This window comes from Phalacrocorax aristotelis, chromosome Z (genome assembly GCF_949628215.1).
Source record: "Phalacrocorax aristotelis chromosome Z, bGulAri2.1, whole genome shotgun sequence".
In the NCBI taxonomy this organism is placed as follows: Eukaryota; Metazoa; Chordata; class Aves; order Suliformes; family Phalacrocoracidae; genus Phalacrocorax; species Phalacrocorax aristotelis.
This window is the reverse complement of record NC_134311.1, coordinates 7,749,140-7,771,463: the sequence shown is the minus strand read 5'-3', so window position 1 is coordinate 7,771,463 and position 22,324 is coordinate 7,749,140. Positions and strand designations below refer to the sequence as shown.

At 37.8% G+C, this 22,324-nt stretch overlaps 1 protein-coding gene across 3 annotated transcripts in view; it reads right to left on the bottom strand.

The window, feature by feature from the left end:
• The window catches only part of SSBP2 (single stranded DNA binding protein 2), a 183,192-nt gene that overhangs the window by 113,969 nt on the left and 46,899 nt on the right, over nucleotides 1-22,324 (bottom strand). For all 3 annotated transcript variants that reach the window (XM_075079406.1, XM_075079408.1, XM_075079407.1), the window contains exons 3-4: nucleotides 18,714-18,775; nucleotides 17,162-17,246 (exon numbers count right to left, since the gene is read on the bottom strand). In XM_075079406.1, coding sequence (XP_074935507.1) covers nucleotides 17,162-17,246; nucleotides 18,714-18,775 — 147 coding nt within the window. The remainder of the gene's footprint in view (nucleotides 1-17,161; nucleotides 17,247-18,713; nucleotides 18,776-22,324) is intronic.

Sequence of the window (22,324 nt, the reverse complement as noted above, 5' to 3'; positions counted from 1 at the left end):
CTTGCTTAAACACTAGCACGAATGGTTTTCACATTAATATTAAGCAAGTGTGATTTTTAGTCCATCACTTCCTATTTATTTAAAAAAATAAAATAAAATAAAATAAATAAAAAAAGGTAAAGTACTGGGGTTTTTGTGATTATGGAACCTTCTTTTGTGTTCCAACCTATACATTTGAAAGGACGTTTCAGGGAAAATGAATCTTTGTAGTAAAATAGACCTGAACCAGGACTGCTAAAGTTACAGTTTGGAACTAGTTGTGTACTAAAACACATGAAAACTTTTGCTGAGTGCACCGCTCTTCTCAACATTTTGTAATTGAAATTGTGTTTGCCTACCTACATTTATGTATTATCATATAATTATTTTTTTCCTTATACACTGATACAATGAAAAGCTAAACCAAGCTAAAGTTAGTAGTTAGTGGAAAACTCTGCTAATGGACTGACATTTCCAAATAATATATGTTCTTTCTGCACACATGTAGGGATCAGAAGTTGACAGATCCTAGGTTATCGGAAACGGTGTATATACAAGGTATATACCTGAGCCTAAAGGTAAGAGGCAATTTCTACCACCTCCTGCTGCTTGATCCATGAACGAACACAAAAGTGACACTTTAAGTCAGACGTTTGCCTGTTGCCAACATGACAGTAGTTGTCAGGGGCAGACTAGGAACTAAACTGGGCTGCACTATGCAAGTCTAGCAGCTGAAGAATTGCCCTGGCATGGAGGCGTTCAGGGGTTAGATAACTGGGCCATCTGCTCAATAATTCAGGAGAAGAAAGGTTAGATAGTGAAACACCTCCAGGCTTACATTAATAGGTAATAACCACAGAAATAATTTTGTTTCAGAAACGTTTAAATGGTAAATTGCTGAAGTTTGCTCCTTGAGCTTTTTTATGAGTGATCTCACAAGCATTTAAAAAAAACCTGCACGTAAAGAAGAGGTAAAGAGAGAAAACTGACCCACGATAAATAACGACGATCCCCACTCAGTCCCTCCTCCTTTTTTGTGTTCAGACCTCCTGATGTCAAATTGGCTAACCCCCTCACTAGCAATGCTTTGGAGGTCCTCAGGCTAGTTCCTCACGAGATCCTCACAGCCCCTTTGGAGCATGGAGCTGGTCTACACGAGTCAGCTCTGTACACACCCTTGGAAGATATTCATAGTGAGATTCTGGCAAAGTTACTCTAAAATATTGTAAATACATGGAAGACAAACATCTGAACATCAAGCTTAGACATTCAACGATTATGCTACTCCATTTTACTCTGCAATTTGTGCAATACCAATTAACTAGTATAAAATGCCTTTTTATGGAGCAGCCAAACGCTTTCTAGAGCTCATGAGCCACAGGGCTATCAAACACACCAGGTTCAAAACTTCATTCTCTTTCATACTACAGAAGCATTCTAAATGCAAGCAGCACTAAAATTTCAGACAAAATTATGGGGAAAACTTCAGTAAGCTTTAGGATACATCTGCTTTAGGACACATCTGCTGTGACAGGAAAACATCTTTTAAGAAACTCTGATTTTTTTCTTCTCTAGAAATAAATACATTTGGAGATTTTTAAGTCAATCACTTCTATTTACTACATGTTGGTGACTTGAAAACAAATCACAAATAGCACTTTTACAACATTGTCCTGTAACTATTTTTCCTTTGTACCTCACTCAACTTCACCCCAGTTTAACCACCCGTTCTATTAATTATATTATTTTTACAAAGAATCTAGAATACCAAGTATTGCAGCACAATGATATGTAACATATCTTTTGAAGCAGCACCAGTACAGGTTTGCTAAGCCTTTGTACCTTAAGTGAAAGTCACACTTTAAGAAACAACTCCAACAGTATTTTGTCTCTTGGGCACCTGAATTTCCGCTGAAGACAGCCAGAGGAATCAAATGTCACCACTGGGGCCTCAAAAAACTAAGCAAACAATAAAATCAGGACTAGCATCTCTGAATCTATTTTATCCTCAAATTTCAAGAAATGTGACAACACAGAGGAACCAGAGGTGTGCTCTCATGGCAAAGCCATGCAGTGTGAGCATAGGAACAGATAAAGACGAAAACCAGCTATACATTAGGAAGAGAGCACACTGGATGGATGGATGGGTGGATGGGGTGGGATGGATCCCACGGAAGGCAAAGAATCCTCAACATCTGGAAAGCTCAAGGAAGGAAGATACTGAGCAGCATGCAAGCTGACTATTTTTGTCTAGGTATGTATATTCCAGGGCAAGACAAAAGAGCTTGCTTTCCAGAACCTACACAGAGTCCAGACATTGAGCACCTACCCCTGAAGAGGCAAACTGTAAACCAGAAAAAAACCCTGTGTTTATGACAGTTAAAATATACATTTTTAATAAAAGAAGAGCAAAATGCACCTGGCCTATAAGGCCTGACATCTGTGAAAGAGTAGACAGTTGTAGATAACAATCTTTTGGTCAAGGAAAGAGTTAGAGCTCATCCAAAAGAAAGTTTTAGGATGGACAGATTCAGTGTCATAGCAAATAAAATGAGCATCCAGCCTGGAGAACTGCACCACGGCTGTGCAACTGCATGTTTAAAATTATCAAGTAAGATGTGTTATCCAAAACACAGAAATGGATGCATTTTAGTTTTGCAGCTTCAACAGCTCCACAGTTTGCTTATTCAGCAAAAACATAACACAGAAATTACTATTAAAAAAAGGCAATTTCCACCGACAGCGTTATTCTTCCAGGAGAAGACATAATATACACGTTTAGTTAATGGTTGCATGTAATTGCTTACAACACACAGAGAAACAATAATTCCGTTTCTGCTATTAACAAGGCAGTATCTCAACAATCGCAACATTTGCCAGGCCCCATTTAATGAAGTTGGAACACATTTTCTGACATGGCTTCTAGTCACTAATAAATAGGAAATCCAGTATGTAAATGTTTTACAATATATTTCTTGAAATATTTCCTTTGATCTCAACCTGAAATTCTGAAGACTGTGAGTAATCTAAAAAGATAAGAGAACAGGTATTTTAGTTACTATATTTCACTATAACCTTTTTAAACCAGAGGTTCCTGACAGAACCTGGGTATACCACGTCTTCTACATGACCGGTTTATAGAGTCCTTTTAGTTAATCCAGTATTACCCCTATATCAAAAAAAATGCCTATTTTTAAAAAACAAAGATATTACTACAGACACATGTATAAACTGAGCCATAGCTTGAAACAATAAACCCTGAGATTTACAAGGATAAGTATCCTAATGCCTATACATGCACCCAGCCTCTTAAATAGGCAGCCTGATTTATGACAGCTGGAGCACCTCTGGACTTCATCTCACTTCAGTAAAAGCTGCTGCATACTCCAGAGAGTTTGAAGGGGAAAAAAAGGAAAAAAAAAAAAACCAAAACAAGCAAAGCCCCACTATCTATATTAACAAGAACTTGTAGCCAATCTTTAGGCATGCACAGCTAAGATTTAATTCAAAGTCAAAGTGTCAAAATCATCAGAGCCTAAATTACTAGCTCTTTCAGCTCCTACTCTCTTTAAACATGTTTTTAAGGCACATAACAAAAACAGAGGTTTTAACCATCAGTCAAACCTAGGCTCAATGGTAATAATGTTAATAGTGTTAACTGGGCCATTTCCAGTTGAAGTTATTAACAGACCATCCTCGGCTCTTTCTGCCAGCACTGTTTTTGAATCAGCGGGGGCCTGAGTTACACAAAATCCCACTCCCCAAGAACAGGAGATGGGAACCTTGTTAACATCAGTCCCCTGCAGCTCACAAGAACAGAATAGCTGGGGTAGCTGAACTGCATTGCAATGTGCGCACTGTCATTCAACTACCTTTTTCTTTAGATTGATTTATTTTGCATTTTGGGTAGTTGACAAGAAGAAAGTGAAAAATAAATGTACAAAGTTGATAATTTTTTTATCTTCCATTTATTTTGAAGTTTTTAAGTCACAGGCTGCTCAACAGTAAACACACTGTTTGTTAGGACTGTCTAATCCACAGAAACATGGACTAACCCAAACTGTCATTGGTGAATGCTTCCAAGACTGCAATAGAGTCAAAGACTGTCTTCTGGAAGGATGAGAAGGTTCCAGGCAACATAATTTGTGTGCCTACTGTAGCATTTAAATACAACATAGCTGAACATAGGTACTGAATAAAAAAAACCTTCTAGAAGAACCCAGCCCTGCCACCACGTAGCTTGCGAGATGTCTAACTGCTATCTTTTTTTAAACCTAAGTTTCTCGTTGTTTAACTTTCCCTTTTTTTCCCAAAAGCACCAGTTTTTAGCAGCTCTGCAGTTCGGTGCTCGGACTGCAGTTTCTTTCAGTACAGCTCCAGAAACCAGGCATTCCCAGCAGAACTCCACTAGACTAACACTTGTACTCAGCTACATGGGAAGGGTAGTGGTGACCACTGTTCTCCTCAAACAGCTGCTGGGGATGTCAAATCTCTGCTCTTCCCCTAAAAATGGCCTGTAAGCGTAGTGAACCACTCTGTAACTACAAGATCAGGCATAGGTTTTTTTCTGTGGGACTCTTGCTCCACAGATGGACAGGGCTGCACATTCCTCCAACTTCATCTTGTAGCACAAGAGGGTGTTAAGGGAGAAACATAATGAGTGCAAGGATGATATTTACAAATACAGTATTTAGGTTATTTATGAAACAGTGACACCAGCCACCAATAATGCTTCCAGTATTCGGAAGCATCATGTCATCAAACCTTACTTTGGCTGTGGTGGGTAAACTACCTCATCCCTTCTTTTCTCCCCCAACAAAATGCAATGATTCCACCAAAAGGAACAGTGCTGTTCAATCATTCATTCTTTTGTTCTATCCACCCATCCATCTAGAGGTATCTCTATAAACCCTCAGAGAGCCATTTCTGCTGAAAGGTACTAGGCCGGGGGGGGAAGAGTTTGGTGTGAAGTGGACACCTTGGACAGACAATTTAACTGGCACTGCTGAAGTTTAACAAAATTTTAAATAACTAAAAATAGACTTTCAAAAAAGAATCTTAAACTACAGATTCCACTTCATAAAATTATTACACATATCGAAAGAAAACTAAAAGTTACACCTCTTTGTATGTTATAGTGGTCATTAAAAAAAAAAAGGTACAATGATTAATTATAAAGTTTCTAGAATTACCACTATGGGACAAGATGACATCGAGTAACAGCGTAGAACATCAAAAACCTATCAAAGCCCTCTTTTGAAATCACCCTATTGGATATGCCTTCAAAACCATTTTCTCATGCTAATTTGGATTTCAGGAAACTGCATATAAGCGATGTCAACTTTACTGGGGAAATTTCTTTTTTTGGTACCTAATCATTTTCTATCATTCACTCAGGTCATGTTTTCTAGGCAATCAAGCAGGCTAAAAAAGATATTTTTAAAAAATAATGAAAGCTTAGTTCCTTGTACAATTTAAGAAACATGATTTAGGGAACAGGAGTGTCAACAAAAACTCCATATACTGTAGTGCTGCAAAAAGAATTAACAGTACCAATTTTGTTCCATGAAGAAGAAATTCTGCAAATTATTAGGAAAGACAGCAAGGGTGTAAAGGAGCTCCCTTTTTTCCCATTAAGAGGAAAAGGAAATAACAATTTTCCCTATGTGTCTCACTATTGAAAAGGCATGGGATTAAACCTCAAACTTGGTAGAGCAGGAGGAAGCTTTATATCAAAGTCTGGACTGAATATTCATGGGGATACAGAGAATGCACCATATTAATTCTCCAAGAATTAACAGTATTCAGCTAGCTACTGGAAGTAGCCAAGCTCCAAGAAATCACCACAGCCAAGCATCAAGAAAGGCCACGAACAAAGGCAATGGAGAAACCCGAGATACTGACGGATCTGTAACTCACTTCTTAATGCCAGAGGAAAAGGTTTCCCCACAGACAGTGAGAGGACACCTTCTTTCTCTCCAAAATCAAAGAGGACAGAAGATCCCACAAAGGCTCAGTGGATGGCCATCACATAGCAAGAGAAAGAATGGTTGGTAGAAGGCTCATTATTTTTGATTTTGTTTGTCTTTCAAGGGAGGAAGGCAGTTACTGCAAATGCTAAATTAAACTATCCAACTAGCAGAAAGTAAACTGTTCTAAACAAGTGAAAGCCAAGACATCAGCTGGATCTGACTCAGGAGTGGTAGGAGCTGTACTCTTGTGATCCATCAGTCCCCAGTCCAACATATGTCCACGATATAACAATAGGGGAAAGCAGCTGAAGGAAGAAAAATAAAACAATTGGCAATGGGAGTCATAAAACACCATGTTGCTGTACACAGAATAACATAAAACCATGAAAGTAGTGGGAAAATAAACAAAATATTATAAATTAACTGCTAGGATGGAGTAGAAAGCTTCCTGCAGTGATACATAAGAGCTGCCCAGGGAACCCCACTTCAGCAGTTTTGTCCTTATAAACAGAAATTTTGATATTTTCTTCACAACAGAGGGAATTGGAAAAAGGTCTCTTAGGACAGAAATATTCAGAAAAAAAAAAAACAACAGACTAAGTAAATGAATATCTGGTTTCAATATTGAGACTCTAAAATTGGACAGTAAACAAGAATGACCCACTGTATTCATACTGTTTCCTATGATCCTGATCACTGCAAACATGTGAGTTTGATGAGAGTAATTGCACATACAATACTACTCAACCATGAAATTGTTTGCCAGATTAGGGCCAAATCTCTGATCCTGCCGCCAGATCTGTACAGACAGATCACAGCATCTGCATAGATCTATGATAAAGTCAATGAGGTCATGCTCCACAGGGATTCAAGTGTCTGCCTTTACAAATCTCACTGCAAATCTTACTCGTGTAAAATTGATTTATGAAGTGTAACATCATACCCCACTATATGCATATACACTATCTGTATACTTTTCTGCCTCTCTCTTAAGACAGAAAAGATATTAAAACTCACCTCATGGATTATATTCCCTTAACTATTTTATAGTTAAGAACTTCGTACTTTTCATCGGCTAAAGTTTCAGTTTTCCAATATGTTTATGGAAATCAGATTTGAAAGCAGAACTGGAAAATATTTTCCAGATTTTCTATCACTTAGAACATAATATTTATCATACACCTTATATAGAGCTTTGTCTTCCACATCCTATGTCAGAGTAAACTAGACAGGTCATGCACCTCTTCTGGTGTGAATTATGCACAGTACTACTTTCTTGGCAGGGTAAATTAGCCTCTGATGGGTTACAGACTGCTGCATTTGAGTTTTATTATAGGTATCCTCGCTGACTGGCTTAAATCTGGTTTGTGGATGTCACTGTGACAGCACTATGGAGATGTCCACTTAAGTTAAGAAGGGGTCACAATGAAACAGCCTAAAATGACAAAGTGCAAAACAGATTTTCACCTTCAGTCAAGCTTAATTTTGATTCTCTTTGGTTATGCCACAATCTTCATTTTTGTGTAGATACACATGTTAGCATGCATGGCTTTTTTCTGCAGTAGTGTAGACAGCAGTGAAATGGTCTATTTGCATACAATGAAGGTTTATGTATTTTCAGCGGCTAAGTTAACATGCTTAGAATGCAAAGATTTCAAAGCAAGAAACAAGATTTCAAAAATCCATTTGCAAGACATTCTAATATGGAGACCTGCACAACATTTCTTCTCAAGTAAAACATTCTGTGCAAGCTCCAGAATCCATGTTAGGACAGTTGCTTGTAATATTAAGGCATTAATTTGGTAGAAAATTCAAAAAGACTATTATCTGTTCCCTGTGACTCGTGTTATATAATGTGCATTTCATATTTAGTGTAACGCTGGGATGTGACAGTGCTAGTCAGCCATGGATATCCATGTCCCCTCAAGACGCTTGCCTGCCTTTCCTCCTCATTACTTCATTTTCACCACCTCTCATATAGCATTTGTTGTTCTGCTGTTCTTATTAAGAGCTGCATGTCTCCCATAATTTGTGATCTTCAGGATCCATCTTTCATCATATTAAACAGCAGATGGAAGTTATAAGTCTTTGGTTTTTCCAGGCATGTGTTAAGCAAGTCTGAAATGAGTCACTTAGATGTATTAACAGAGCAGTTGAGCTTATTACAAAATCCAAGTTTGGCATATTGTGAATAAATAAGACTCTCACTTTCATTTTTACTTTTTATGAGGCTAAAGAAGAATACATTTAGGCAAAGTGCCTGAAATCTAGCTGAATATGCGTATCAGAAAAAAGAAAAATGCTTTATATCAACATAGTACTGTCTTGCACTGTATCCTTCTGGTGGAGACAAATGTATCGCCACATACAGATGCACACATGGAGGCACACACCTTTGCAGAGTTCTCAGAGTACTCTCTCCTAACTAGCTCAGAGACAAATCTCAATAGGTAAACAGGAACTCCTAAATGCAAACATTTAATAGAGGGCTACCTAAATCATTTAGCATTATAAACATCAGACAAAATCCTTGATACAGAAACCGAAGCACCTGAAGAAAGAATACCGAGGGGAGGAAGAGCATGCAGAGGAAGTGGTTGTTGCAAGGCTTTAATCCAGCATTTGCTCTCTATTGATCAAATGTTTGTTCAGTACTTTATTGATGTAAAGCATTATACACCATCAGTTTTAAATATTAATATCAGAAGATCTTTAACTCTAAATTCAGAGCATTTGTTAGTCAACTTCGTATTCCCAATCTTACTAAGCTACAGCTTGACTTCCTTTAATAACTTTCTGGAGCACTGAAAAAACATACTGCGTACACTATGCCAGGAATAAGAATGATCTGTATGTCAACAGTGGTAAATATAATGTTTTTAAATATAACTACTAAATCAAAAGTTTAGAAACAGGACATTTCTCAATGCATGCTACTTAAACTCACAGTAGGACGTATCTTCTCATTCTTAAAAGCAAAATAAATTCAAAAGAAGCAAAGTTGCTACAACTTCTCAGGGAGTATCTACAAGCCACAAGATTCACACTTTTATATATTAAATTATTAAAACGCACACCATTAAATGTGTACATGCATATGAAGTGCTCCCATTTACAAAAGAAAAAATATCCTCTCTCTATTGAAACCCTGATTTTGAGTTCACTCCAAATCATACAGTATAAATCTTAAACTGCAATACAACTTTTGCTGTGGTAGCATAAACAATCCATTATAGCACATGAAAAAAGAAAAAAGAAAAATTAAAATTTGAATCAGCAGAGTTCTATTCCAAATACATCAGGAGTATTGCACGAAATTTTAAACTAAGGCATATTTAACACCATCACTCTGAAAAATGGTTAACAAATGTTCATCAGGACAACCAAGCAGGGAAAAAATTTGTGGTATCCTGGGATTTCCGTCAAACCGGTCAAAAATTTCCAGTGGCTCCTTCTTCCAGGTAATAACATATGTCATAACTCTGGAGCAGAAGTGCCTTGGTTTCATTATAATTATAAGAAAGCCCTAGACTTCAGAACACAGAAGTGAACCCATGGAGACATCTATTACGAACTAAAGTATCTAGTAATTTAACAGTGTGTCTATGAACATAAAAAAAAAAAAATACTCTTACAACCAGATTTTACCTGTATATTGTAATATCTAAACCACTCTGGAAAGCTGCAGAGCACAGCCTGAGCATTCCAGCCACTTCCTTTAGTCTCCCGACCTCTACCTCATCCTGTGCACTCCACATTACCTCTTAAACTGCTGACTTCTTCCTTATTGAATCTTCACATACTCCCCCTTTCCTCTAAGCAAAAGAACACAAAGGTTTGTCCCATTTCATAAATTTGGCATGGTTTTACATATAGTGTAAAAATCTTTTCAGTGCTCTATTCTGAATAAATAACTACTTTTTGCACAGAACATTCCCGGAAAGCCTCCCCTCATTAGAATGGCTGTTATCTCCTATTGTTTTCAATGAAAATGAAGCGTAAAACGGTTCTTAGAAAAGAGGCACTCTTTGAACATGTCCACTGCCTCCCCCTGGGAACCATGACAGAGGAGCTAAACTGCCTTCAGGGGAGATGGTGGTTCCTTATACTGTCAGAGGCTTCCACTTAACTCAAACTAATTAACCATTTTACTTCTAAATTCTGAGAAAATGAAATCTCCAGTCAAAGGAAAAGCATTGAAATTTTGGGGAGGAGATGTTGCTTTTTCTCTCTGAAACCAGTGACTTAGTTCTCACATTAAAAGAGAGGCACGGCACAAATTTACCTGTAAAATTACCTCTATAAAGGGAAAAAAATTATGTGGACTGTAAGAAACAACTCATTTCTGTATCAAAGCTTACAATTAACATTTGTGACAGAGAGTAGTTCAAATCTAATCATAATATTATCCAATAATTTATGGAAAGGTAGGATGAAGGAGGATGGTAGGAGCTGAATGAGCACATCTTCCTTTTTCATGAAAGTGCAAGAATGAGAATTCTCTTGGGGGGGTTCTTAACATGAAATAAAAATAAAATAAATCTGTATTTTCCTGCAAAAGGGGTCTCTCCAAATAAGGAAAGTATCGATTTCTCAATTTTGAAAATTTCTGAAAAGCAAACAAAACAGTTTCATAGTTTTGGCAGTAACAGTGCAATATTTTGAATTACACCTATAAATATGTGGACCAAATCCTGACACGAGTCAAAGCAGTTTTGCACAAAGTGATGCCTACTTTAACTGGGGGCTGGAGCATGCTTTTAATTAATCCTTTCCACTCAGTTGCATTAAAGAAAATCTAGTAGGCAATAAAATTACGGAGCTGAAGAGGGTATTGCACATCCTCCTCAGTCAAAGGAAATCACACCTACCCACAGAATTGTGCCTGGGAACCTCTGCTTTTAAAAACAGCCCATGGGACTACAGAGAACCTCAAAAGCAGAGAAGGCGGAGTCAGAGAGAGGCCCTCCTGAGTTTGCAAGAAGGCTACCAATTGCTGAGAGATCTGAAATCTGTTGGTCTCATTCATGGACCCCATACATTTCATGATCCCATGGCAATACAATTTGGCATTCATTCCAGGAGTGACACTGAATTCAGCATTTTGTAGATTATCTCTGATTTCCCCCTACATGCCTCCCCCAGTACTTGTCACCTCTTGCTGTTCCACATTTGGGACGATGGCGAGTTTTTGTTTTCATCTTTGATTTAAGCAGAAGGAGTTAAAAGGCATTCTCCACAGAAACACACAGCTGGAAACCAGACCTAGAATTCAGTTTTCAGCAAGAAACCTGGGAGGGCCTAGAAGCACAAGCTACCCTAGCTAGGCTGCCTGCAGAAGATCATAATAGCAAGAGCTAGGGAAGGCAGAGCTAAACCAAGTTCTGCCATCCCTCATACACAAAAGGCAGAGAAGGAGGTGCTGTGATAGACCGCCTTGAAAAGATTCGTGACTGGTGTTAAGCATGAACTCAGACCACCTGGGGAATACAACAAGAAAATGCATTTTCAAAAATTATCCTGAAACAAAATAAGCTTCCATATGTTTAGATCAACAAAAATCTGCACCTCAGATACAGTTCTATGTGGGTTTTAGAAGTAAAAAAAGGTTGTTCAATTAAACTAGAATAAAGCAGTCCTCGTTGCAGAATACAGTTTCACTGTGCTATGGGCACACAAGGCTTGAGATTTATGGTCATTTCCAACAAACATTTAATGATGCCTGCAGAGAACATCTTCTCACAGGCCTTTCATGGTAATCTTCAGTCCAAAAAAGATGTAAAAATATTCATAACCCCCCAAATTTTGAGGACTGCTAACAATAAATGAGGGGGTTTGGGGAATTTAGAGCAGGCAAGTGCCTCTTAGTCTGCTGAAGGATGGGTCCAGAAAAAAACTGGTGATTTTTTTTCCCATAAAATACAGCAATAACAGCAGAGACCCTACTTGTTCTTTAGAAAGACTCACAAGGAGATTGATCAGCTATCTAAAAATGTCCAAACACTATGCCAAATAACTTCTAGAAAAAATTGATTTATATCACTACAACCTTTAAAAGGAATAATCCAGACAGAACAGGTTATAGCATAGTCTTTAATATATCCTACAACCTACACATAAAGCTAAGCTCCCTGTCATATGGCTCACTATTAAAATGTGCTAACAAGTCAGGTGGAAATGTGATACCAACTTATGAGACTGTACCACCTCTGGGGCAGTGAATGTGTCTTTTTTTCTTATCCTGTAAATTACCTGGCATTCTTTTGGGAGTCATAAAAACAAACAAGAGACCCTCACTCGTACCAAAAATGATCTTTCAAAGAACTGTGGAGAAGACACTTATAAAAGCCTGCCTGCAAAATACTTGGGATTTTACTATAGCTACTTCTAAGAATTATTAGATCCCTCTTTGCACCAACACTAGATGGAAGAAATTCCATTGTAAGGAGGGTGAGAGAGGCACAAGAACTTCTGGACTGTAAAAAGATCTTAACTGCTCTGTACAGAAACCATCTTGTAAGAAAGGACTTTTCAGGTAGCATCCCTCCAAAGCCAGGGTCCAGAGATGTGAATGAATGGCCAGGCCTGAGGAAGAGGAGAACGGTTACTTGTGGCAGTCAGAAATTCATGGCAGGGGTGCTGCTAAAAATCCATTCTTCTCCGAGGAATCACAAGGTTTGTTTTATTTCCCCTCTTGATTCAGCACGTTTTCAGCTTGTAAAGTGGTGGAAAGAAGGCAGATTGGAACCCTCTTCTCTCAACAGAAAATCTCAGTTCAAAACCCAGAGAAATGAGATCTTAACTATAGAGATGAAGAGATCTCCTTAGGACACTATGAAGAAAGAAGAACCCATTCTACAGTGAAGACTAAATTTTGCCTCAGAGGATCCATGTAAATTATTATTCACAAAACTTCGAAGAACGGAGAAGTTTTCCTCCAGGAAAAGTAACAGGTACCTGGAAAAGAAACATGGGGGCTTTTCTGCTTCAAATAAGCTAATCGTACTGAAACGCTTGCAATATTAATAAGCTAGGTTAGCAAGCACCAGTTTTCCTTCCTGAGTTACTTGAAATGTAAACAATTTCTAATTCTAAATCATTTACGTTAAAACTTCAAGCCAGAACCAATCTCCCTGATCCAGCACACACACTTTCATGACATGCATCTGCCTTTTTAAGCCTAAAATACATTATATAAATGTACCTAATGAGTTCAGAACCTTGTTCACTCAGAAGAAAACATTTCCAATTGCAAATCTCAATAGGAAATAAAAATAGAATCTTTTAGATAATATGGAGGAGCTGCAAATACTTAACTTCAGGATGAGCACAGAAAATCTTTTTAGAGCCAGAATAGGCCTTTGCTTTTCTATTTATTGGATATAAGTAAGATGAGCATTACTAGTACTGCAAGCAGTTACAGCCTCCACCTTGAGAGTCACTTCATGTTCCTGCTGTCAGATATGAAAGATTCTTCTCTCACTAGCTCAATAAAAATCAGAAGTTATATTAGTACAATCTGAACACAATGAAATAGTACTTCCAAACCCCTTCTCTGCAGAATAGGGATGCTACTGTATAAAGAATCCTGTACACACATATATATCAGAAAATGTAAATAACAGTTACCTAAAAGAATTTGGGTTTACTGTTGTTTTACACAAACAGACAAGAACAGACTCAGTGGCACAGACTGATGGGCACATATAAAACTCAGCTTGCTTGATTAGGCAGAGCTGATATTAAAGGAAATTCCATATGCACACTTTTTCAGGACCAAACTATTGACAAAGTGAAGAAGGATCCTGGTAGTCTTCTTACCCAAGTATATTGCAGATGCACAAAGTCCAGCTGCAGATATTTAATTGTATTCAGTGACAAGCAAAACACATGCTGAAATCTTATAGCAGAGCAAATATCAAAATAAACCTCATCTCTCAAAAAAGCGTTGTCTGAGAAAGGTGTGGGGGGAATCAAATGGCATTCTTTTTCCAACTGCAGTTCAGATACTGTAAAACTTCAAGTAAACCTAGAGAACCCTAATCTTTCTGCATATATTAATTTTATGATTCAACCTGTGTGTGTTCCAGACTGACTCGCAACTATGTTGACTGAAGCAGCAGTATTTCACAAATCATGAAATCATTTACAAGTGCTTCCCTCCTCCAAAGATTTTTAAACCTTTCTCTCTTCACAAAAGCAAAGACAGACAAGGTAGTATCTTTGTTCAGCTAATTCAGCCTACTTAGTGTTAAACATGACACCTACAGAGTAACCAGATCACTCACACCTTCAGCAACAATGAATTTTCTTAGGTCAAGCAGAACACATACCTAATAAAAAATTCTGAATTGCTAGTATGAATTAATAAACAAGCCTTCTGTGCTTTTTGCACCTGACAGTTACAGTTTTCAGATATGACACTACAGCTACAAATGCTCTACTTGACCTGCAATTTAACAGCAGGGTTTTGATTTACCAGACCCCTCAGCCTGATACAGGAGCCAGAATCCAGTGACTGGCTCTCTGATGGTCTTCACTAATGATGGAATTTTGACCCCTCTGGATTCAATGGCAAAACACTACATGGGTCAGGACTTTCCTTCATAAATGTTCATCTTCCTCTGCTTTGAAATATGCTTGTTTTATAATGATTTGTCATGTTCTTTAATATGAGCATACAATACACTCACGAAATATTAAATGCATGTTACAACTTAAAAGTATGCACTTATGATGCAGACTGTCTTAGTAAGCAAAAAGCACGTGATGCTAAGGAATGCCATGAGTCTTGCTAGGGATTAGATGAGTTTATCTCAACTGTGACAAAAACAATGCAAAAGCTGGCTTTTCCTGTCACCTTAAAAGATTAAGAGAGAACGGGTTTTAGAAATACCTGCTGAATTAACTTCTAAAGTAAACCAATTATTTCTAAAATAAACCTTCATCCTGCCTTAACACAGACTGATGTACTATATATATTAAAGCATACCATGACTTTATTTTTCCTTCATCAAACATGACTTCATACACTATCTTAAACATTCAGACAACCACAAAATTCTATCACACACAGAACTCATTCGAGTATTTCCTCCATTTTTTTTGAATTATGACAATACACATCATAATGCAGACAGAATTGAGCTGTAAGGCCATGTAATATTGCAAGACCTGTGGAAGTCAGAAACACCAGAAGGGTGATGCTATGACAAATTTTTTTTATATTCAACATTATTTTGATTAACCTACTCAAATTCTTAGTATACCTCAAAATTTAGATTCAGCTGAGGACTTACCAATCAGTGAAACTCTCACAAGTTTAAAGAATTGTAGACTCCACTCCTTTTTAGACTTTCAAGTACTTTTTCATTGAAAATTTCCTCTCACTGATCATTTTGTTTCAAAAATCATTTCACAACAACATTCACAGATTTCAGATTTTTTGCTTTCGTTACACATGTTTTATTTTGAAAGCACAGTGTCCCCCAATGAAGTCAACTGTTGTACTGTAGATTCTGATCTCCACAAATTTAATTCACTAATGTCATCCCCTGTAGTCATAAACTATTCCTGTAAAACTATTTCTCCTTCAGTGGGGAATTAGACCTTGCTCTAACAACAAGGATTCAAAACAACAGTAAAATATTGTATTTTTCCAACAACTGTATCTTTAAAACAGAACAAGTAAAAAAAGATTGCAACAATTGTACTTGAAAGAGTTACTTCATTTTTAATTTGAGGAATATGCTTTACCAAGTTGGTTGACCTTAACGTCTCTGTGGGTGGAAAAGTTCCTTACAACTTTGTTCCTCTCTCTGACACTTTTGGGTTTTTTTTTTTTCGATTAATTACGTGATCAATGTAGCCCAGACATGACTGTGCAAAATTGTACAAACTCTGTTACCATTTAGCCTCAAAATCTAACCACTAAGAACAGGGTATTAAAGTGGCATTGGTCTGTAAGTAAAATATGCTGAGTAAGTTCTAACTGTGTTGATGGTACATATACAACCTAAGCCATTGTTAACTACAAATAAGACAAGATCACCGTCAGCTCACATGCTGTAGGACACCGAGCCATTATCAAATTATGACAACAGAAAATGGGAAATGGTCACTTAGATGATTCATTTCTGTTTATCAAAATTTGCTTCTAAATTTGTGTTCGTAAGACATTAGGCTATGGCAGTCTAATTTAATTTTATCTGTAGAAATATTTTTCTGCAGTAACCGGACAGTATTTCTCAGACAGACCTTGGAAACACTCAAGGAAAGAGGTCTCAGAGTTAGCACTCAGAGTTATACTCACTCTTTAGAATACATCAGTGGCCCAAAGGAACAATAAACTCAAGAGTGGTCAGCTTCCTAAAGATTTTGTCAGTAAAAACGTAATCACCAGATGGAAAGGAGCTGACATAGTAGAAGGAACTCAGATTCCATCCTAACTGTGGAATACAGTTCCACATATCTGGAGAGCTCCGTTTATGTTATGAGAATGGATAAAACGGAATGAAACTGTTGCAGTGTTTTGGACCCTAGTTTCTAAATTATTACTATGACTATTAATATTAATATTAGTATTATGTCCTTGCAGGCAAAACACCACCAAACTCCCTGCTGTGTTTTGAACTAAGTCTCAAAGATATCATATGGAATAATACTTTTGCCCTTTAATCCTCCCATTGTCTTGGACTGGATGACTTTGCATTTAACTTGCTCGATGATGCTTAAGTGTTTATTACGCTGATAAAAAATACCTACTTAAGGATACAAAGATACCTGAAGAACAGTCACACTTTAAGTCAGTATGGTCCTGAAAGAAGCCAGGTGATCAATTCCATCTACTGAACAGCCTTGTCTTTATCACCAACAGAGTAGGGGCATTTGAACAGGACGTTATCTGTGCTTCCACTTGCCTTGCGCCTTTGTGACCCGCCTGATATGTCCATGGCAGGGGGGACAGAAAGACATTCTTCATTCTGCTGTAACACATGGAACAGCACTTTGATCTCTGATATGGCTTCCTGGAGTTTTTCTGGATAATCACAGAATTAGGAAGTTCTAATTCTAAGGCATCCCCAGAAAACTGAGAGTTACTTATATATGACGGACACCCACATTTCTGAGCCACCGTAGTGTAGAAATACTTCTCTATCACATTTGTATGTACAATTAATGAAAGTGTGGTAAAGACACACAAAACTTACGTAGTCATGAAAGGCTTTTGCTTCACTTGAATGTTCACATGTTTCTCGTCTTTCTGGAGCTGCACAGTAGAGATCCCAAAATACACTGCAAGTTAAGTTACAGAGATGGTGAGAAAATCATTATAATACTTGTGTAGATTTTATGGTGTACGCACACCACACATGTATGTTCATATATAGAAACAGACATATCACTCCCTCGCCAAGGGATGAAAATACTTACCACTATGAAATAATTTAGCTTTGTAAAACATCTATGAAGAATCACGTCCTGCTGATTCTCTGAGGCAAGCAGTGCTGTGTGCCTTTAACACCACTGTAGTATAGACCAAGAATCTAGTGTAATATACAAGGTCTAAGGGTATAAAGCATATTACTGAAGCTCTGCATTTAACCTCATCCCTCTGCCCAGTGCTGCAATTAACTTCCATAAAGAGTGGGAATCAGTTCTAACACAAAGTTTTGGAATGAAATTATGTGTATGCTAAAACAATTAAATAAAATTTGTTAGAGTTTCATAGTGTTTCTTTACTGTTTTAGACTTAATCCTCCGCAACTTAGTCTAGCACCATAATATGGAACTGTGGAAAATTTGAGCACTTTGCTGCAGATGTTAAAAATTAAGGGTAATGCAGACATCAGAGATACAAGGAACATGTTCTCCTTGCCAGGCTTCTATCACATAGATAAAAGCTATGAAAGAAAGGTCAGTGAAGAATATGCCACCTTCCAGGCAGCTGTATGAATCACTTGGGGTTTTGTGCTCAAATAGGACCACTTTAAAACCTGTAAATTCTTGTACTCCTGACAGTCGGACGTATTCTCTGTATTTTGTATTCTTTCAAATGCAGGCATACTGGATATGTTCAAATCAATACAACTAATAAATACCATAGCTAAACAGCAGTGACTATAAGCACTCTTTTCTCCTTGAGGGTTCTACACACACACACATGTGTCTCTACACACCAGTATATATAAGCAAATGATACCATGAAAATAAAATTACAAGTCAACCCCATGTCTACCTGTATTCTGACTTGAGAGAAACTGTGCAAATGCAGACACTGCAGCACCAAGCCCATGCTAATGCACACTGCCTCTCAAAAAGGTTGGTAGCTTCGGTTCAGCTAATTACTTTCATATACTATTCCTGTGAGCAGAATGGGGACTGAAGGCTAAGGAAGCTCACATCTATATGCAGGGCCTCTGTATATACTGGGTTTTTTCAACTGTAATTATTTAGGATGTGTAGAACAATCTCTTAAATGCACAATGTACTAGAAGATGGTGAAGAAAGAAATGCAGGCCACCTTCTTTCAAAGATGCTTTCTGATCATTGCACTATGCAATTTTTTTTTTTCCTGTATCTAATATCTGTATCTTTTTCTATATGTAATTTTCTGTGTTTTCATTCCTTAACAAGAAAACGGTTCTTCATCCTCGTCTTCACATTCCTCTTACAGTGTTCACCTGAATTTCTTACCTCCAGCTGCTGAAACTAGCAATCAACATATTCTAAAAATCAGAAGAAAAGAAAATTGATCCTTACCACCACCAGGAATGCAAGAATCCTGGGGGTTCCCCCAGTGTGATGTTTTTTTCCCATCTTATCTAAAACAAAACAGATAAAATAAAAACAGAGGTGTGCATTTTTGCAATCATTGGGACTAAAACGCATTACATAATTCAGGTAGATAGGAAAAAGAGAAAGAAGAGAAGATTTCATAGTTATGAAAGGGTTTATCATCATCATCAATCTGGATGGCATATTTTAGAATTTAATTTTATTTTATATTTTGAATAGAATTTTGTTAACAATGTATTTTGTATCAGTCCACAACTGAGATGTGCATGATAAAAAGTACCCTTCAAATGTTCTAAAAGGTCTTCCAATTTGAACTACAGAAAACATCGAAGACAGAACTAACGTTACTGATTCAGCAGGTGGCAGTCTTCCCTCCACATCCAAAGCGAGCCAGTGCTTTATAATCCTCAAGGAGTGCTTTGCTGTTAGAGTTAATGTGGCAAATAGGAGAAGCAGAGTTATAACCCAGTTTCCCACCACTCAGTGAAAATGGAAAGCTAGTTTGGCTTGGTTTGTCTCTGCTGGCAACCTCTCCTGAACAGAGCTATACCATGACTTCTTTCCCACCCATAACACACTGCGACAGCATTCTGTGTCTCTGCAGTACTCCCCAAATGTTGTATCTTAACTATGATGACACAACCATTTTATTAATGCCATGGTCATTAGTTTGTCCTTAACTACAAAATCAAATAGTTTGGACTACAGTAGAACCTGTGCAACTGCTGAAGGAGCTCTGTTGCAAATAACTGGAGGTCCTGCAGAAATCCACACAACACTGTACAGAAGAATGTCTCATGTGATAACTGGGTGAAACTAGGGTGTTGCATGCACTCAAAATTCCTCCAGTTACAACTATGCATAGCATTACTTCTTGTCCAACTTGTTAAAAAAAATTGTTCAAGCACAAACCATATTCTCCTCTAGAGACAGAAGTAATGGCAGACAAAGAGCGTTATTTTAATGAAATGCTTAAACAGCCTTACCATGAAAGGTATTTAAAGATATATTATATATAAAAGTACACAAAAGCTTACGATAAAAGGTAGATACAGTGTTCATAATGCAAGAGGCACTGGTAAAGCTGTCATTTTCCAGAGGAGACTAAAACTTTGATTTTGAACTCCAACACGATTCCCATATCCAATTCTTAAGAAATTTAAACACAAACAACTTCTGTCAATAGCTTGCAGGAGAAGAATATGTCGTTCATACACCTAAAAATGTTCTTTGCACTCATACAAAGCAACCTAGCTTCATTTTGATATATTATTTGAATACAACTATTAAAAAAAATTTGCTATTTAAAAATTATTTTTAAAAGGTAACCCTGAGGCACTATCACCTCTGTTGGTAAAGCTGGCAGAATAAATCAACTGCATGGCACTTAACCCCAACACCATGACATAAGAGTAGTTAATATATAAAAAGCATCTTTTAAAAAGCTGCTGCTTAAGCACTGGCAGATAAAAATATTTTAAAAAGGAAAAATATAAATAAAAAAATCTTACAAAGTCTTCCAATAGACTCCTCTGAGGCATGATTGCTCCTCGCATGCACTGGGAATGGCTGGGAAGAACTTGTGCTAATCACCAGGGATACACAGTACTTCTGAGAAGTTTCAAAAGCACCATAATGAAGAGATGTAATGTACAACCAAAACAAAAAATTGCTCCTGAAGTTAAAAAATCATTCAGTTAAGAGTAAAAATTATGTCTGTGTTGGAAGGCCTCACTATGTCTGAGCATTATTCATGCCCTTCAAAGCAGGGCTTGATGAAGAAATCACCCAATTCACAAGTCGTCTTCTGATCCTTTTAACAGGACATATTTCATCTTGAGAAATTTTTTCAGAGAAGGAAGCTGAAGGGAATGTGGAAGTTTCAGGCTTGTTTGAAGGGATTTTGGACTGTTTTTCAAAAAACTCATACTTCTGTCTCACATGGCAGATGTCAGTCTGTCTGATCACAGAGACTTAAAAATATTTAAGTTATTAATTTTAGTAAAATACCATCGTTGTCAACTCTATTGATTAAGTTCATAACCAGTGATTGATTAAGGCTAGAACCTAACTTCAAAACTGAGCCCTGGGGAACCCTGCTCGTGACCGGCTGCCAACTGGATTCAGCTCCGTTCACCACAACTCTCTGGGCTCGGCCATCCAGCCAGTTTTTTACCCAGCAAAGAGTACACCCGTCCAAGCCATGAGCCGCCAGCTTCTCTAGTAGCATGCTGTGGGAGACAGTGCCAAAGGCTTTGCTAAAGTCCCGGTAGACAACATCCACAGCCTTTCCCTCACCCACTAGCTGGGTCACCTGATTATAGAAGGAGATCAGGTTGGTCAGGCAGGACCTGCAACTTGATTACCTAGCGCCCTGTCCAGGTGTGTCTTGAAAACCTCCAGTGATGGGGTCTCTACCGTGTCCCTGAGGAGGTTGTTCCAGCGAATAATTGTTACCATGGTAAAATTTTAAAAAAAAATCTTTTTTGTATCAAGATGAAACCCCTCCCTGTGCAACTTGTACCCCTTGCCCCTTGACTTCTCCATGTGGCTCCTTATGAGGGGAGAGCCTCTGTCCTCTTTGCAGCCACCCTTTGAGTACTGGACACTGTGATGAGGTCCCCCTTTTCTCTTCCCTGGGCAGAAAGACCTAACTCCTTCAGTCTTTCCTCACAGGGCAGGTTCTCTAGCCCTTTGACTTGTGGATCAGTTCTATGAAATTTAAACTAATTATAAAGCATTACAAAAATATAGGAATGCTTGGGACAACAACCTCTAAGTTACCTAGGAGGAAGGTGGATTCCATGATTACACAACTTAAATTTTCCTTTTCTTCATTTTGTTCCATTACTCTTAGCCACATTCCCTGGCAGACCTTTAATGAAGGGCTCTTAACTTAACTTATATATATTATATTAACTTAATATATACATACCGCTGACCGCTGTACAGCTCAGACAATCTATATATGATTATTTCTTTTATGCTCCAACATTCAGTTTTAGAGCTACTCTGAACTATCTCATCTTTAACAAAATCCAGCCAGACTGTTCTGGGAGGTGCAAGACTGCCAGAGCACAGCACTGAGCCCAAACAGCCATGCTTTTTAAGGAATAACCACGCAACACAAATTTCCTCCTACGCCACCTGGGTGTCTCCTACACCTGAAGTACTCTCACAACAAGCCCGCTGCAACGGGGCAGTTGCTTCTCAACAGCCATGACCCAGAAAAGGACAAAAACACATGGAAAATCATAACTTCCATTACATCACAAATTTGCTAGAAGACCTTTCTGTACTTCTCTCAGCTGATGTTCTCTTGTTTCAATCCCATATGCCAGTACTCAGTAACACAAACACCTGACTCACATGGGGCATGGAATTGGGGTAGGGCTATTTTACTACTCACTCAACTACCATTTTTTTCTGCTCCTTTTTACCACTTCCCATTACACTTGTGCATTTTAGTTTATTTTCTCCAAGCCATGTTAGTGTACAGTTTTCTCAATCTGAACCTGTCCACCCAAAATCAATTTTCTCCAGGTTTCTCCATACCAGTGATAACTGTTTCTGGT